Source organism: Pseudophryne corroboree, chromosome 5 (genome assembly GCF_028390025.1).
Source record: "Pseudophryne corroboree isolate aPseCor3 chromosome 5, aPseCor3.hap2, whole genome shotgun sequence".
Lineage (NCBI taxonomy): Eukaryota > Metazoa > Chordata > Amphibia > Anura > Myobatrachidae > Pseudophryne > Pseudophryne corroboree.
Window position 1 is genome coordinate 451,676,061 of NC_086448.1, and position 19,744 is coordinate 451,695,804.

The 19,744-nt window shown below is 44.0% G+C and overlaps 1 protein-coding gene across 3 annotated transcripts in view; it reads right to left on the reverse strand.

Moving 5' to 3' along the window:
• GABBR2 (gamma-aminobutyric acid type B receptor subunit 2) overlaps positions 1 to 19,744 on the reverse strand; it is a 1,221,295-nt gene that overhangs the window by 14,085 nt on the left and 1,187,466 nt on the right. For all 3 annotated transcript variants that reach the window (XM_063922929.1, XM_063922931.1, XM_063922932.1), the window contains one exon: positions 10,033 to 10,162. In XM_063922929.1, the coding sequence (XP_063778999.1) occupies positions 10,033 to 10,162 (130 nt within the window). The remainder of the gene's footprint in view (positions 1 to 10,032; positions 10,163 to 19,744) is intronic.

The window sequence follows — 19,744 nt, forward strand, 5'->3', positions numbered from 1 at the left end:
ATAAAATGCCCAAAATATGCAAACATACATGCCAAAAGGTCCATTATTTTTTGTCACAATTATATTACCTTTTTTCATATAGTTACCAATATTTAAAGTTAACTTACTTCACTAATTGATTCAAATATGTAATAAAATGTATTACGTTAGAAAACAGTGTACTATGGGGGTCATTCCGAGTTGATCATAGCAGCAAGTTTGTTAGCAATTGGGCAAAACCATGTGCACTTCAGGGGGGGCAGATATAACATTTGCAGAGAGAGTTAGATTTGGGTGGTTTATTTTGTTTCTGTGCAGGGTAAATACTGGCTGCTTTGTTTTTACACTGCAATTTAGATTTCAGTTTGAATACACTCCACCCAAATCTAATCTCTCTGCACATGTTATATCTGCCCCTCCTGCAGTGCACATGGTTTTGCCCAACTGCTAACAAAATTGCTGCTGCGATTGACTCAGAATTAGGGGCCTAATTCTGAGTTGATCGCAGCAGCAAATTTGTTAGCAGTTGGGCAAAACCATGTGCACTGCAGGGGGGGGGGGGGGGCAGATATAAATGTGCAGAGAGTGTTAGATTTGGGTGTGGTGTGTTTAATCTGCAATCTAAATTGCAGTGTAAAAATAAAGCAGCCAGTATTTACCCTGCACAGAAACAAAATAACCCACCCAAATCTATTTCTCTCTGCACGCTATATCTGCCTCCCCTGCAGTGCACATGGTTTTGCCCAACTGCTAACATAGTTCCTGCTGTGATCAACTCAGAATTACCCCCTAGGCCCTATATACAAATGATATGTCAACAGTATTTTTTGCTACAAAAAAAAAAATACATACTGTATGTGTAATATAAGGTACTTAATAGAGAGCGCTTAAATTCCAATCACATTTATTAGATATATTAAAAAGTGAATATAGATAAAAATAATCACATTTATATACATAAATTATGCATGTATGGCACTTTAAAAAAGCTGAAAGACACCTCGATTGATACTGATAAACTGTATGTCTCCAAATTATTCTTAAAGTTCATAAATGTATAGGCAGTCCATAGCCATATATTATGTATCTTAATAGGCTAGTTTGGCCAGAATTACTTGATATCCAGTTATTTTTATATCCTAGGAATTCTTTGTGTATAAGGATATATACACCTCCCAGAATCACAAGTGAAATAATTAGCTCCACCTGTCTTATAAAATTTGTCAATGAATATACCTATACGCCTGCCAGGTGACCTGGAAACATGAACTGTTTGGGGTCCTGAGGAGCGAGTTGGAGAACCACCAATCTACAGTGCCATCTACAGTCATACACCGGTAATACACCCTACTCAGTTCCTTTCTTGCAGGTGGATATGACTTCAAATTCTCTGGGAAATCCAGAGTCAGTGAAAGATTAAATTGATGGCTTTTCTATTAAATACATTTCATACTTTTTCTTTAAATACACAAGAAAAAGAAGCAAAATAAGAATAAGAAGCTACATATACAGTACCATGGCATGTCAGAGCCTCAGAAATAAGAAATCTTAATAGGCATAATTTGACCGAACAGATAGTTCCAAACTAATGATCATCAAATATGACCCTCCCCAACAAAAATATGCTTTTTTTTCATAAACTTCCTATGTCTGGCTATTACTAATTCATGTGTTTTGGTCTTTTTCCTCTATATGCTGTGGTATTCCAGCTGCTATTTCCACAGTTAATCATTTGGCAGAGATTTGGAAATTTAAGGTGTGTACACACGGAGCGATATGGCTCAGTGATTTTGACTATATAGTCAAAATCGCTAAGAAAGTTAGTGCATATCGCTCCAGCGAGCTATTGCTGGGGAAAAAAAGACTGTGCAAGCAAGGCGATTTTCACTATGTTCCTGGAAAGTATGAGATAGTCAAAATCACCCATAGCCAAATTGCCCGTAGCCAAAATCACTTGTACAAAATCGCTGGTACAGATAGTCAAAATCGCCTACTGCCAGTTCAAGATAAATTGCTCAGTCGAAATTGCTCTTAGTCAAAATCGCTCCGTGTGTATGCACCTTAAGTTTGTAAACCAAAGTTTCGTTCATTGAGCTGTGCAAAAGACATCCACTCCACTCTGAAGTTGTCTGCTAAGAATTTATACGAAGGCTATGGAACATTCCTTAGCTCTGTGGAACCTTAGTACCCAAACTTATAGGCCATTAAAACATTCTTGAGAAAATCAGTTCCGTAACTTATCATCTTCTATGAACAATTAATAGCAAGATACCGTTCAAGTTTCTATTTTAGCGGGTATTTCACGGTACAGTACACATAACATAACATATCTTGTCTTTCTATACTCTCACACCCTCCTGACACTTGGCCAACATTGCTGAGTGATCATATCATACAACCCATTAAGAACCTAGCAATCTGGGGGGACCATTATGCAACAGGTAGCATCTATCCTTGTGTATCATTGCCTATTTCCCTATAGATTGTAAGCTTGCGAGCAGGGCCTTCCTACCTCTATGTCTGTCTGTTTTTACCCAGTTTTGTACTATTACTGTTGTTCCCCAGGTTTGTCCTTTTACTGTTGTTCTAATTGTAAAGCGCAACAGAATATGCTGCGATATGTAAGAACCTGTTAATAAATAATAAATAAATATTTTTCAAAGCTTGGCGAAAGATACATTTGTGAGAGATAAAGTCCAATCAATCAGTTTCTAAAGATGGTACACACTGACTAGCATGATGTTGGGACGATTTTCCGTACCGGCATGACAAATTGTCTAAATCGTGCAGTGTGTATCCACGATTGCATACTCCCGCGGCTTGCATGCGACATCTTCCAGTCGACCGTACTACATGGTCAACAGGAAGATATTGCACGTGATCCTGTGCATATTAATGAAGGACTGAACAGTGATTGGTCATCATTCATTAAATCTTCCTGGTGTGTATGGGCAATTGGGCAAGGTCCAGGCCGAAGGGAATAGGGGCCGACCATCTGCCCTAATGTCCATCATCCTGATGTGTAACCACCCTAGCTGTCATTTTTGAAACATAGCCTGTAAAATGTAACGTACAGATATATTCGACCTGTTCGTGGTAGCGTACGCACCCCTGCGATCCTGCCACAGGCACACTGTTCTCAGCAAATCACTCGCGGTTATTAGCAGTCATGGGTGAGATGAGGAAGGTCTCATCTGTAGAAGCTGAATGGCTAGTACTTTATCTCTCACAAATTTATCTCTCTCCAACCTTTGATAAATACCCCCCTAAATTACAATGTTCTTTTCTCTTAACTCTACCACCCACTCTTGTCAATGGAAAACCAGATTATGAAATTGATAAATAATAGACTACAGGAAATTTTGCAAGAGTTTATAAAATGCCATCTATTGTACAGTAGAACATATTAATATGAGAAGAGAGGGACCTGTCAAACATGTGCACGCAGAATGCTCAGAGAAAATCTTACCTAGTAAAAATAATAAGATTTTACTTACCGGTAAATCTATTTCTCGTAGTCCGTAGTGGATGCTGGGAACTCCGTAAGGACCATGGGGGAATAGACGGGCTCCGCAGGAGACCGGGCACTCTAAAAGAAAGATTAGGTACTATCTGGTGTGCACTGGCTCCTCCCACTATGACCCTCCTCCAGACCTCAGTTAGGATACTGTGCCCGGAAGAGCTGACACAATAAGGAAGGATTTTGAATCCCGGGTAAGACTCATACCAGCCACACCAATCACACCGTATAACTCGTGATACTATGCCCAGTTAACAGTATGAAATATAACTGAGCCTCTCAACAGATGGCTCAACAATAACCCTTAGTAAGGCAATAACTACATACAAGTATTGCAGACAATCCGCACTTGGGATGGGCGCCCAGCATCCACTACGGACTACGAGAAATAGATTTACCGGTGAGTAAAATCTTATTTTCTCTGACGTCCTAGTGGATGCTGGGAACTCCGTAAGGACCATGGGGATTATACCAAAGCTCCCAAACGGGCGGGAGAGTGCGGATGACTCTGCAGCACCGAATGAGAGAACTCAAGGTCCTCCTCAGCCAGGGTCTCAAATTTGTAGAATTTAGCAAACGTGTTTGCCCCTGACCAAGTTGCAGCTCGGCAAAGTTGTAAAGCCGAGACCCCTCGGGCAGCCGCCCAAGATGAGCCCACTTTCCTCGTGGAATGGGCTTTTACTGATTTAGGATGCGGCAATCCAGCCGCAGAATGCTCCAGCTGAATTGTGCTACAAATTCAGCGAGCAATAGTCTGCTTAGAAGCAGGAGCACCTATTTTGTTGGGTGCCTACAGGATAAAAAGCGAGTCAGTTTTCCTGACTCCAGCCGTCCTGGAAATATAAATTTTTAAGGCCCTGACTACGTCCAGTAACTTGGAATCTTCCAAGTCCCTAGTAGCCGCAGGTACTACAATAGGTTGGTTCAAGTGAAAAGCTGATACCACCTTAGGGAGAAACTGGGGACGAGTCCTCAATTCTGCCCTATCCATATGGAAAATCAGATAAGGGCTTTTACATGACAAAGCCGCCAATTCTGACACACGCCTGGCCGAAGCCAAGGCCAATAACATGACCACTTTCCACGTGAGATATTTCAAATCCACAGTTTTAAGTGGCTCAAACCAATGTGATTTTAAGAAACTCAACACCACGTTGAGATCCCAAGGTGCCACAGGAGGCACAAAAGGGGGCTGAATATGTAGCACTCCCTTTACAAATGTCTGAACTCCAGGCAGTGAAGCCAGTTCTTTCTGGAAGAAAATCGACAGAGCCGAAATCTGGACCTTAATAGAACCCAAGTTTAAGCCCATAGTCACTCCTGACTGTAGGAAGTGCAGAAAACGACCCAGCTGAAATTCCTCTGTTGGGGCCTTCCTGGCCTCACACCACGCAACATATTTTCGCCAAATAATAATAGTGATAATGGTTTGCGGTTACTTCTTTCCTGGCTTTTATCAGCGTAGGAATGACTTCCTCCGGAATGCCCTTTTCCTTTAGGATCCGGAATTCAACCGCCATGCCGTCAAACGCAGCCGCGGTAAGTCTTGGAACAGACAGGGCCCCTGCTGTAGCAGATCCTGTCTGAGCGGTAGAGGCCATGGGTCCTCTGATATCATTTCTTGAAGTTCTGGGTACCAAGCTCTTCTTGGCCCATCCGGAACCACGAGTATCGTTCTTACTCCTCATTTTCTTATTATTCTCAGTACCTTTGGTATGAGAGGCAGAGGAGGGAATACATAAACCGACTGGTACACCCACGGTGTCACTAGAGCGTCCACAGCTATTGCCTGAGGGTCCCTTGACCTGGCGCAATATCTAGTTTTTTGTTTAGGCAGGACGCCATCATGTCCACCTGTGGCCTTTCCCAATGGTTTACCAACAGTTGGAAGACTTCTGGATGAAGTCCCTACTCTCCCGGGTGTAGGTCGTGTCTGCTGAGGAAGTCTGCTTCCCAGTTGTCCACTCCCGGAATGAACACTGCTGACAGTGCTAAGATGTGATTTTCCGCCCATCGGAGAATCCTTGTGGCTTCTGCGATCGCCATCCTGCTTCTTGTGCCGCCCTGTCGGTTTACATGGGCGACTACCGTGATGTTGTCTGATTGGATCAGTACCGGCTGGTTTTGAAGCAGAGGCCTTGCCAGACTTAGGGCATTGTAAATGGCCCTCAGTTCCAGAATATTTATGTGTAGGGACGACTCCTGACTTGACCAAAGTCCTTGGAAATTTCTTCCCTGTGTGACTGCCCGCCAGCCTCGAAGGCTGGCATCCGTGGTTACCAGGACCCAGTCCTGTATGCCGAATCTGCGGCCCTCTTGAAGATGAGCACTCTGCAGCCACCACAGTAGAGACAGGGTTATCAGCCGATGCATCTGAAGATGCGATCCCGACCATTTGTCCAAGAGGTCCCACTGAAAGGTTCTTGCATGGAACCTGCCGAATGGAATTTTGCTTCCAGGACTCGTGTGCAGTGATGCACCGATACCTGTTTTGGTTTCAGGAGGTCTCTGACTAGAGATGACAGCTCCTTGGCTTTCTCCAGCGGGAGAAACACTTTTTTCTGTTCTGTGTCCAGAACCATCCCCAGGAACAGTAGGCGTGTGGTAGGAACCAGCTGTGACTTTGGAATGTATAGAATCCATCCGTGCTGTTGTAGCACTTCCCGAGATAGTGCTACTCCGACCAACAACTGCTCCTTGGACCTCGCCTTTATAAGGAGATCGTCCAAGTATGGGATAATTAAAACTCCCTTTTTTCGAAGGAGTATCATCATTTCTGCCATTACCTTGGTAAAGACCCTCGGTGCCGTGGACAGTCCAAACTGCAGTGTTTGGAATTGGTAATGGCAATCCTGTACCACAAATCTGAGGTACTCCTGGTGAGGATGGTAAATGGGGACATGTAGGTAAGCATCCTTGATGTCCAGGGATACCATGTAATCCCCCTCCTCCAGGCTTGCAATAACCGCCCTGAGCGATTCCATCTTGAACTTGAATTTTTTTATGTATGTGTTCAAGGATTTCAAATTTAAATTGGGTCTCACCGAACCGTCCGGTTTCGGTACCACAAACAGTGTGGAATAGTAACCCCGTCCTTGTTGAAGTAGGGGCACCTTGACTATCACCTGCTGGGAATACAGCTTGTGAATTGCCTCTAGCACAGCCTCCCTGCCTGAGGGAGTTGTCGGCAAGGCAGATTTGAGGAAACGGCGGGGGGGAGACGCCTCGAATTCCAGCTTGTACCCCTGAGATACTACTTGAAGGATCCAGGAATCCACCTGTGAGCGAGCCCACTGATCGCTGAAATTTTTGAGGTGGCCCCCCACCGTACCTGGCTACGCCTGTGGAGCTCCCGCGTCATGCGGTGGAATCAGAGGAAGCGGGGGAAGAATTTTGATTCTGGGAACTGGCTGACTGGTGCAGCTTTTTCCCTCTTCCCTCGTCTCTGTGCAGAAAGGAAGCGCCTTTTACCCGCTTGCTTTTCTGAAGCCGAAAGGACTGTACCTGATAATACAGTGCTTTCTTAGGCTGTGAGGAAACCTGAGGTAAAAATTTTTCTTCCCAGCTGTTGCTGTGGATACGAGGTCCCAGAGACCATCCCCAAACAATTCCTCACCCTTATAAGGCTCTATGTGCCTTTTAAAGTCAGCATCACCTGTCCAGTGTCGGGTCTCTAATACCCTCCTGACAGAATGGACATTGCATTAATTCTGGATGCCAGCCGGCAAAATATCCCTCTGTGCATCCCTCATATATAAGACGACGTCTTATGTTCGCAAAATAGTATCCCTGTTTGACAGGGTTACAGACCACGCTGCAGCAGCATTATCTGCAGGTCTCAGTCTAGTACCTGAGTGTGTAAATACAGACTTCAGGATAGCCTCCTGCTTTTTATCAGCAGGTACCTTCAAAGTGGCCGTATCCTAAGACGGCAGTGCCACCTTTTTTGACAAACGTGTGAGCGCCTTATCCACCCTAGGGGATATCTCCCAGCGTAACTTATCCTCTGGCGGGAAAGGGTACTCCATCAGTAACTTTTTAGAAATTACCAGTTTCTTTTCGGGGGAACCCACGCTTTTTCACACTTCATTCACTCATTTGATGGGGGAACAAAACACTGCCTGCTTTTTCTCCCCAAACATAAAACCCTTTTTTAGTGGTACTTGGGTTAATGTCAGAAATGTGTAACACATTTTTTATTACCGGGATCATGTAACGGATGTTCCTAGTGGATTGTGTATATGTCTCAACCTCGTCGACACTGGAGTCAGACTCCGTGTCGACATCTGTCTGCCATCTGAGGGAGCGGGCGTTTTTGAGCCCCTGATGGCCTTTGAGACGCCTGGGCAGGCGCAGGCTGAGAAGCTGGCTGTCCCATAGCTGTTACGTCATCCAGCCTTTTATGTAAGGAGTTGACACTGTCGGTTTATACCTTCCACCTATCCATCCACTCTGGTGTCGGCCCCACAGGGGGCGACATCACATTTATCGGCATCTGCTCTGCCATCACATAAGCCTCCTCATCAAACGTGTCGACACAGCCGTACCGACACACCGCACACACACAGGGAATGCTCTGACTGAGGACAGGACCCCACACAGCCCTTTGGGGAGACAGAGAGAGAGTATGCCAGCACACACCAGAGCGCTATATAATTTAGGGATTAACACTATATTGAGTGAATTTTTCCCAATAGCTGCTTGTATATACAATATTGCGCCTAAATTTAGTGCCCCCCCTCTCTTTTTAACCCTTTGAGCCTGCAAACGACAGGGGAGAGCCTGGGGAGCTGTCTTCCAGCTGCACTGTGAAGAGAAAATGGCGCCAGTGTGCTGAGGGAGATAGCTCCGCCCCTTTTTCGCGGACTTTTCTCCCGCTTTTTTATGGATTCTGGCAGGGGTATTTATCACATATATAGCCTCTGGGGCTATATATTGTGATATATTTGCCAGCCAAGGTGTTTTTATTGCTGCTCAGGGCGCCCCCCCCCCCCCCCAGCGCCCTGCACCCTCAGTGACCGGAGTGTGAAGTGTGCATGAGGAGCAATGGCGCACAGCTGCAGTGCTGTGCGCTACCTTGGTGAAGACTGATGTCTTCTGCCGCCGATTTTCCGGACCTCTTCTTGCTTCTGGCTCTGTAAGGGGGACGGCGGCGCGGCTCCGGGAATGAACACCAAGGCCAGTTCCATGCGGTCGATCCCTCTGGAGCTAATGGTGTCCAGTAGCCTAAGAAGCCCAAGCTAGCTGCAAGCAGGTAGGTTCGCTTCTTCTCCCCTTAGTCCCTCGCTGCAGTGAGCCTGTTGCCAGCAGGTCTCACTGTAAAATAAAAAACCTAAAATAAACTTTCTTTCTAGGAGCTCAGGAGAGCCCCTAGTGTGCATCCTGCTCGGCCAGGCACAGAAATCTAACTGAGGTCTGGAGGAGGGTCATAGTGGGAGGAGCCAGTGCACACCAGATAGTACCTAATCTTTCTTTTAGAGTGCCCAGTCTCCTGCGGAGCCCGTCTATTCCCCCATGGTCCTTACGGAGTTCCCAGCATCCACTAGGACGTCAGAGAAATATCAATGGCACCTAAGGGCAGCATCAAGCTCTGATTGTTTAATATAGCATTTAACAAAGTTAACTGTAATAATTCTATTGCACCCACATTTCATTGACAGTAAACTACATCGGCTACGAAATGCCAACACGCTTCTAATTAGAATTATTTGGAAACTGGCCTAACCTAATAATGGGCTATTTTATTGACAGGTTTTCATCACAGAGATGATAGGTAAATCATCAATAATCCAAAATCAACATCATTAAGTTGTGCATATTATTTGATTATTTGGCTTATTTGAAGTGCGCTTAGTTTTCAAAACTTTGGATTGGTTACATTTACCATGCATTGCAAAACACATTACTTTGCTGTGAACATTAACGATAAATTTGTTTATAAAATAGTTCACAAATGTGAACAATTACGTCTATGCTTCTAGACATTGCCGGGATGTGTCCATTTCCTGAGGAGAGTTGCTAAATTTATTAGACCCTCATATATTGGCAACAAAATAAAAAACACAAACTTCTGAGAAATGACCCATAATATTCTACAACAGTGGTTCTCAAACTGTGTGCCGTGCCAGCCTGGGGTGCCTTGGGACACTTGCAGGGGTGCCTTGATTTGGTGGTCCAGGACCAATTAAAATTATTTATGGTCAATGTAATAGACAAAACCAGTGCTGGCGGCTGTCAATCATAAAATATGTAGACAAACAAAAGCAAATCTTATCCCTCACCACACAATTGAACCTAAGGATGATATATAGTTTAAACACAATTTACTTAATTTATTTTTAAATTCCTTAATAAGAAACATTTGGACATGGGGCAACGTAAAAAAAAATCTTATTTTCTAGGGCGCCTTGATTCCAAAAAGTTTGGGAACCACTGTTCTACAGTATAGGGATACTGCCTCCATAACAGTGTCCTTAATTTTATCATCACCAACACATTACATTTGTAAAATAAATTAGCGATGTATTTCTTACCTTTGCTGTCTGTAAAGTTTTGTATACTGAGAATATCATTCAGATCCTGGTAGTGGTTCTGCTTGATATAAGTAGTTTTCTCTGGTGTATCTTGAAGTTGCATTGTAACCTCCTCAAGATCTTTGTCCAGCTGTAAAAGTATGACACTTCAGTTACACATACTGCAGAAAGTTATTTGAAGGATAGTACAGTATGTGCAGTATCACAAATTGTGTCTATATAAAAGCCCTAACTAGCTAATCTCTGTTTTCATTATTATGAGAACTAATATAAGGAAATATCACACAAACACACACTAAACATAAACGTACCAATATATTTTTGTACTGTTAGAAGAAACAAAGGCATCCATTAAAAAAACATGCAAACATTGGGAGAACATACAAACTCCAAAGAGAAGGTTGATCTGTTGCTGCATCATGGTTCGGATTTAGGAGGGAATTCAGTTGTGGACGAAAGAGGCAAACTGCCATTTCCGCAGCCCAATTCATCCCCTTTACTTGGTCTGCCAAATGCTTGATTCACCTAAAAGTGCTCACTACTCTATGGGGTAATGAGCACTTTTGAATGAGATCCCCATTGCTGTAAAGTGCTGCAGCAATGGGCGGATTCGCCGGCACATAATTGAATTCCTCCCTATAACCCATGTCCCCAGTGTTGAGAGACAGGAATGCTGACCAACCCATTCATTAAATACTAGTAGGTGAACTCCAGACAGTTTTGCAGTCCTACTATGTTAATTCAAATTAATAGCTTCTATATTTCTAAACACTAACTACAGTATATACAATGGAAATCACAGGTTAAAAAAAAACACATACAGCCTTGAGGGAGTACAATGTAAATATATATTAACAATTTTTCATACTTGTGTTGGCAATTATAAATCAATTACAGGCAATAAACTAAATATTGCAACTTTTGTGTATTATTATTATTATTATTATTATTATTATTAATAATAATAAACAAACAAATTTTACTAATACAGTAGGTGAAATGTAACTCATATATAATCTACCAAAACAGACTGAATAGTTAAAAAAAACGTGTGCCTCTCTGCTGGGAAAACAGGAGCTTTTCCCTCTCTGCTGGAGAAACAGAAGCTTGTCCCTCTCTGCTGGGGAAACAGGAGTTTGTCCCTCTCTGCTGGGGAAACAGGAGCTTGTCCCTCTCTGCTGGGGAAACAGAAGCTTATTTTTTTCTTCTGGGGAAACAGGAGCGTATCCCTCTGCTGGGGAAATGGGAGCTTGTCCCTCTTTGCTGAGGAAAAAGGATCTTATCTCTCTCCTGGATAAATAGGAGCTTGTCCCTCTCTGCTGGGGAATCAGAAGCTTGTCCTTTTCTGCTGGGTAAATAAGAGCTTTACCTCTCTGCTGGGAAAACAGTAGCTTGTCCCTCTCTGCAGGGAAAAAAGGAGCTTGTACTGTACCTCTCTGCAGGGGAAACAGGAGCTTGTCCCTCTCTTGTGGGAAAACAGGAGCTTGTCCCTCTCTGCTGGGGAAACAGTAATCAACTCTCTCTGCAGGGTAAATAGAAATTTGTCCCTCTCTGCTGGGGAAACAGAGCTTATCCATCTGCTGGGGAAATAGTTGCTTGTACTTCTCTGCTGAGGAAACCTGAATGTATCCCTTTCTGTGGGGTAAATGGGAGTTTGTCCCTCTCTGTTGGGGAAACATGAGCTTATCCCTCTCTGCTGGGGAAACAGGAGCTTAATCTTCTGAGGGGAAATAGGAGCTTATTCCTCTATGCTGGGGAAACAGGAGCTTATCCCTCTGCTGGGGAAATAGGAGCTTGTCCCTCTCCTGGGTAAATAGGAGCTTGTCCTTCTCTGCTGGGGAAACAAACAGGGGCTTGTACAGTACCTCTCTGCTAGGTAAATAAGAGCTTGTTCCTCTCTGCTGTGGAAACAGGAGCTTATCCCTCTCTGCTGGGGAAACAGGAGCTTGTCCCTCTCTGCTGGGAAAATAGGAGCTTGTACCTCTTTGCTGGGGAAATAGGAGTTTGTACCTCTCTACTGGGTTAATAGGAGCTTATCCCTCTCTGCTGGGGAAACAGGAGCTTGTTCCTCTATGCTGGGAAAACAGGAGCTTGTCCCTCTGCTGGGGAAACAGGAGCTTGTCCCTCTGTATTGGTGAAACTGGACCTTGTCCCTCTCTATTGGGGAAACAGGAGCTTGTCCCTCTCTGCTGGGAAACAGAAGCTTGTGCCTCTCTACTGGGGAAACCGGAGCTTGTCCCTCTCTGCTGGGGAAATAGGATCTTGCCAAAGAAGACAAGGCGGTAGTCATACAGACCAATTCACTCTCCTTGGCATGTGGTGTTTTTCTAGTGCTTATCCAGTTGTACTCAAAGATATACTGTAGTAGAGGTATGGGGGCGTAACATTGTATGACAAAACAATGTGCATGGAGAAAAACACCACTTAGTGTTATACAATATATTAGTTCGTAAATTATTTGTTTCCTGATTGCATTCTTTAAATATTTATTAAAACTGGATGTGGTCATTACACTGTTACTGCATATGTTCATTATTTGGGTGATGCAGACTTGAACTAATACATTTGTATAGTGTAAAATACACAAAATGGTTTTGCGCACGCCCAGAGGCAGGCTACACACTTGCAGATTTGAGCGAATCTGACACTTTTCCACATTTAGGACTGGAGAGATGGGCAGGGAGGGCACATTAGGTTTGATACAGCAGGGAAGTTTTTGCATACTTGTGAACAGATGCAGGGGAGGGTGCTTCCTTCTATGTGTGCATATATATATATATATATATATATGTTACATAGAACACATACACACAGACAAACACACACACACACACACACATAGAACACACAAAAATACATATATACAATACACAGACTCATAGAACACATAAATACATACATACATATACATACACAGAACATATACACATAAATACAGTGTATACACACATGGAACACATACATATACACAAATGCATAGAACATAAACACACATAAATATACACACTTACGCACACACCACATACCACATATAGTACACTTACTTTTGGAGACTATCCTGCCCTGAGGGAAGGGGATGCCGCAGGGGTCATTAATGCAGGGCTGGGCTGAGGTGCTTTTAATCACTAAGCTCCAACGCCAATTATAGCCACATGGCTATATGCCCAGAATCATGGGTCAGCGGGGAGGGGGTGGAGCCAATATGATGTGACAGACCCGCGAATCACAGCATATAGCCACAAGGGGCGGGGCTACAATTGTCGGCTGTCGGACCATGGCTGAGATAAAAAAAAAATTGGTGCATCAGAGGGGGTTTCTGGGTACCCCACCTGCATGTGCCACTGAGATGCATAGATGTACAGTAAAGATGTGCATGGACCCTCAGTTTTGGTTTTGGATTTACTTTTTGATTTCTTGAAAATTGATGAAAACAACTAAAATCATGTAATTTGGACCGATTTGTATTCCTACAGTATTATTCACATCAATAACATTCATTTCCAGTAATTCCTAGTGTATTTTTGCCAAATGAGGAAGGGACCTAAAAGCAATCCAAAACCCAAGATTCTGATTTTAAATACGAGTTCTCCGAATCGGGACTTGGTTAACTCGGAACCCCTAAATTCATGAGAGTTCGGATTTGTAAAAAAACAAACAAACCACACATTTGTAGTACAGAGAATCATTTATGCCAGACAAAAACATTTCTACTGCATGTGACCGGTGGCTCTCGCAAACACATGGTGATGATAATGATGATACCAGCATTAGCGAACTGCTTCTGATTGGCTGATTGTAGAGTCACCTCTGAAGCTGACAGGTGCTTTTCTGTGTACATTATATGATGTTCTGTGTGTGTTTAAACAAGATTTATTTTTTGGACAGTTGTGTCTCCAGTAAAGTATATGAGAGGATTTTTTTAATTGTATTCAAACTTAATAATGATTAGGTATTTTGCTATTAAAAATAAAACATGGGTGCAAATGTTTGTAATGTATGACTTTCCCATATGCTATTAGTGACCTGCATACATCAGCATATGGGTTTATTTTTTGTGTAAATCACATCCAATAGGCATCCTGCTCAGCATCAGGTAATATGTGAGTATGTCTTTATATTTCTGGATGAGTAAGAAGTAAGTAAATGCCATAAAACTTTATTTCAAGCACTACAAAAACCTGTCTCTGCCTGGTTATGTTGTATCACAAGTGAGTTAGTTAGACAGTGGTAGGCTGACCATATTATCACCACTGTCTAGACTGACCATATTATCCCTTTAACCTGGGACACTCATGAATTACACAGGTTCTGTGGTTGCTTAAAACCAGCTTCAATGCAGGCTTGTAGTCAGCCAGCCACAGAACCTGTGTAATTCATGAGTGTCCCAGGTTAAAGGGATAATATGGTCAGTCTAGACAGTGGTCACATGACAGCTTTATCTTATTTAAACTGTATCATAGTATAAACACTTGTAGTGACTTAAGGGGGCGATAATCTAAGCAATCTGACTAGATTGCTTAGATTCTCAGCAAGATCGCTCCGTGTGTAGCCCTAACAGCGATAGCGATGCGCAGCCCCGCGCATCGCTATCGCTGGTGCTAGATTGGCCTGGCGTGAAGGCCAGTCTAGCGGGTCGCTCACTTCACCCGCTGACCCCCCCCGTCTCCCCCTGCACACTCAGCACAGATCGCGCTGTGCTGAGCGGCGGGAGAGATGTGTGCTGAGCGAACCGCATCGGCCCGTCTATATGGGCCTTTACTGAACAGGATGGTGCACAAAATGTTTTGCAATCATGTTTCCCAGCTTAATACTTTACGGATTGCATTTCTATTTGTCCTTCCAAGAAGACTTTCAGCAGGATCTACATTATGGGGTCATTTATTAACAAACCTACATCCTTTTTTGCATAAGATTTGCAGTTTTTTTTTTACAGCACATGCACACAATCACACAGAGCTTCTGTCTGGAGGTCTTGCTGGTGCTTGGGGACCAATGCAAATATGCACAATGACAATGATGACAATGATGATGATTGGCAGCATTATACTGTATAACCACTTTTGCTTTTTGTGGATTGACCTACAGCTGATAGCACTCCATTCATTAGTATTAAGGATATATTAATTATTTCAAATCATTAGCAGCCACTTGTTTGTCATTTCCATATGGCCTGCTGCAGGAAAGTCAAATTCCATTACAGTTTTAAAGACATACTGTAAACAAATAACTTGGGAGTTTAATTTTTTCACTTTTAATAGTAAGACAATATTGTAGAAAACATAACAATGCACTAACGATGTTTTCACTTTCCATAAGTGGCTATAAGAATTACAGATGTTTACAAAAACAAAACAGATGAGTATGACATTATATGATGACTGGCTGCAGAGCAATGACATCTGCTGGAATCAATGTCCAGCTGAATGATTTTCTTTTGCTACACTGCGACAACATTGCAGATTTTTTTTCGCTGCGATAAGCGCTGATAGAAAATCTACTGTATGGCTAAAAGCTTTATCTCATTCTGGTTGGATTATATTTGTAAAAAATGTGTCAGAAATTATTGGATTGTGTAATTCTATATAAGGATTTATGTTGGGGTATTTATGAAAATTGGCAAAGCGTCGTAATCCTCTGCAACCAATCAGATTCCATATGTCACATATGTAGTATAGTTTTGAAAATTAGGAATAATAAATATTTAATGGCCCTACAACATATATAACAATTTGTGAATAATTAGACTGTATATAAATGATGTTGCTACCCAATAAGTATAAAAAACACAAGGTGATTATAATAAAAATGCTTTGTAGCATTTATTTTCAAGATGCACCTCTCATTGTGATAACTACATAAAGGAGGAATTCAATTAGCTGTGGTAAATTACCCAGAAAAAAAAAACACATAGAAAATTGCTGTAAAGTCTCATTTATACTGCTCAGAAAGTTATCAGGAACAAATGAGTTCTCCTGAAAGTTTATCAATAAAATCATACTGTATATAAAATGATTTAGTTAAGTTCTATGTATGCTCAAAAACTTAGCAGAAGTATCCTACATCACCGGTGCATGGAGTGGTAGAGACAGTGGCACAACACATCCACAAATCACGTCAGGAGGGAGCAGAGCCCAATTATGTGATGCACATGTCTCCCGACTCCATCAGTGACCTGTAATACCTGGTTTGCTGCTGCATCTGAGAAATATATACTAGTAAGTATGGTGGGTGTGCATGGTGATGTAAGCAGTGCCAGATTAACGATGGGGCAGATGGAGCTGCAGCTCCAGGCCTCTACATTAAAAAAGGCCCACCATCATGGCAGCATACTGAGGACCATCTGCCTAGCTGCTCACACAGTCAGCCATAAATCACATGTATTAAAATTCTATGTTTAGTTTTTGTACAAAAATTAAGCAATTTTAACTAATTTCATTTATTAAGAGAGACAGTGGGGCTGATAGTATAGTGGGTGCAGGGGATTGAGGACGCATGCAAAGAGGAATACTGTCCACTGGCGAATTCAAGGAGGGGGACTTTGTCATATGAATAATTTTTATTTACACTGTAGTGCAGCACGCCTGCCCATCTGCCACCAGGAATCCCCAGCAGCCATAGGCAGATTGGTTGGCCGTAGACAGCATCTAGCTCCAGGGCACATCGCCGGGGCTGCCTCTAGCAGCTTACTATATTCTTTCGGGTGGTGACCACTCCCCTGGGACAAGCAGCAACCTCAGTCTGCAAGAGCTCTACTAATCCCGGATGTCAGACAGTGGGTTCCGCGCTGCAGTGCTGCACACCACGGGCTTTTCATCGGGAAGCGGAAGTCACAGGAACCCCAGCATGGGACACAGGAGGCTGTGGGCACCGGGGCTGGCGCTACTGCTTCTTTTTCAGGTCAGTCACTGTCTGCTTGCCTGGTGTACACCTGCAGGTTACAGCTCCAGCCTCATGTCCTGCGAAATGCTGCACCCCAGACCGCCCTCTATGCCCAATGACTGCTCCCTATGCCCCATGACTGCTCCCTATGCCCCCTAACTGCTCCCTATTACCCTGACTGCTCACTATGCCACCTGACTGCTCCCTATGCCCACTAACTGCCCCTATGCACCCTGACTGCTCCCTATACACCATGACTGCCCCTATGCCCCATGACTGCTACCTATGCCCCCTGACTGCCGCTATGCCCCCTGACTGCTCCATATGACTGCTCCCTATGCCCCCTGACTGCTCCATATGCTCCTGACTGCAACCTATGCCCCATGACTGCTCCATATGCTCCCTGACTGCTCCCTATGCGCTCTGACTGCTCCCTATGTGCCCTGACTGCTCCATATGCACCCTGACTGCCCCCTATGCCCCATGACTGTTACATATGCCCCATGACTGCCCTTATGCCCACTGACTGCCCCTAAGCCCCCTGACTGCTCCATATGACTGCTCCCTATGCCCCTGACTGCTCCATATGCCCCCTGACTGCTGCCTATGCCCCATGACTGCTCCATATGCTCCCTGACTGTTCCCTCTGATTGCTCCCTATGCCCCCTGAATGCTCTCTATGCCCGACTGCTCACTATGCTCCCTGACTGCTCCTCATGCCCCATGACTGCTCCCTCTGCCCCATGACTGCTCCGTATGCCCCATGACTGCCCTTGACTGTTCATTATGCCCCCTGAATGTTACCTATGCCCCTGACTGACCTCTATGCCCCCTGACTGCTCCATATGCCCCCCTGACTGACCCTATCCACCCTGACTGCTCCCTATGCCACATGACTGCTCTCTATGCTCCCTGACTGCCCCTATGCCACATGACTGATCCCAATGACTGCTCCCTATTCCCCCTGACTGCTCACTATGCCCCCTGAATGTTACCTATGCCCCCTGACTGCCCTCTATGCCCCGACGGCTCCTTATGCCCCCTGACTGACACTGTGCACCCTGACTGACCCTATGGACCCTGACTGACCCTATGCACCCTGACTGCTCCCTATGCCCCATGACTGCTCCCTATGCACTCTAACTGCTCCCTATGCATCCTGACTGCTCCCTATCTCCCCTGACTGCTCCCTATGCCCCCTGACAGCTTACATGGGTGGAGAAGAGCATGGCTCACTCGGGGGGGGGGGGGGGGGGTGAAGGACATGGCTCACACGAAGAAAGGAGTGGACATTGCTCACACACTAGGGAAGATGGACATGGCTCACACAGGGGAAGGGGTGGACATTGCTCACACACAGAGGAAAGGAGGACATAGCTCACATAGGAGAAGGGAAAACATGGCTCACAAAAGGGGGAAAGAGGACATGGCTCACACAGGGGAAGGGGGTACATATCTCACACACGGGAAGGGGGATGTGGCTCACAAAAGTGGGAAGGGGTGATATCACTCACACAGGGCAAAGGGGGAACATGGCTCACACAGGGACCTGGGGAAGGCGTAACATGGCTCTTACAGGGGGAAGGAATGGGACATGGATCACACAGCGGCCAAGGGAGGGGGGACAACTCAGGGGCCCCTAGTTATAATAAAAGGGAGAGACCCGCAAAGCAGTTATGTGAGGGACGCCACAGCCTGAGACTTTGACACAGTATGATAATTGAGTTGGTATGTTTTAATTTTCCTATCAGTGCTGAAGTGTGTGTTATTATTCAAACCGGCACCATTGTATTTGTTATTTTTCATTTGAAGCCAATGTGTTTTATTATTTTCACTGTAGTGTAGTGGCCTATTTTTTTATTATTTTTGCGTTGGTGGCCAATGTGCTGTATTATTTTTGCTGTGGTGGCCTATGTGCTGTATTATTTTCAATGTGGTGGACTATTTGCTTTATTATTTTTGCTGTGGTGGCCTATGTTCTGTATTATTTTTCTATCAGTGCCAATGTGTTTTATTATTTTCCTGCAGGGGCTTATGTGCTTTTTGTGGTGGCCTATGTGCTTTATTTTCTATCAGGGCCAATGTGTGTGTGTCTGTGTTTTTAAATACAATGGGGTCTGTAATGTAGTGTACGGTACAATGGGGTCTGTAATGTATTGTAGGGTACACTGGGGTCTGTAATATAGTGTAGGGTACAATGGGATCTGTAATGTAGTGTGGGATAAAATGGGGTCAGTAATGTAGTGTAGGGTACAGAGGGGTCAATAATTTAGAGTAGGGTGTAAATGGGTCAATAGTTTAGGGTATAGAGGTGTCATAGATTTAATGTGGGGTATAGAGGGGTCAGGGATGTGGTGGCAGGTATAAAGGAGTCAGCTAAAATACAAATTATTTTTTGAGGGGAAGAGGGAGGAGGCAGCATTTTATCTTGCCTCCGGGCAACTGGGATGAAGTTACGCCACTGAGTGTACACACCCACGTGGCTCTGGCCACACCCACACAGTACTGGCTACATCTCCTGCCCTTCTCAGTATAGGTCCTTGAACATTTTCCTCCCCAGGCCCATGTGGCCCTTAATCCGGCTCTGTATGTAAGTAATGTGTGTCTAAAACACAAAAGACTATGGTATATATGTTGTATATAACATATCTAATTAGTAACTTGCTGTCTACAATACCAATAAATCACTGCAAAGTTTGCTAAAATGTGTTTAAGCTCTGTAAAGTATCTGTTGAACAAATTCATCAATGTTAATGTTCTCCCCAAGTGAGATAGAGAAAGCTGGATGCTATGTTAGTCTAAGTACTCATTCATCACACAGCAAGCTATGTTA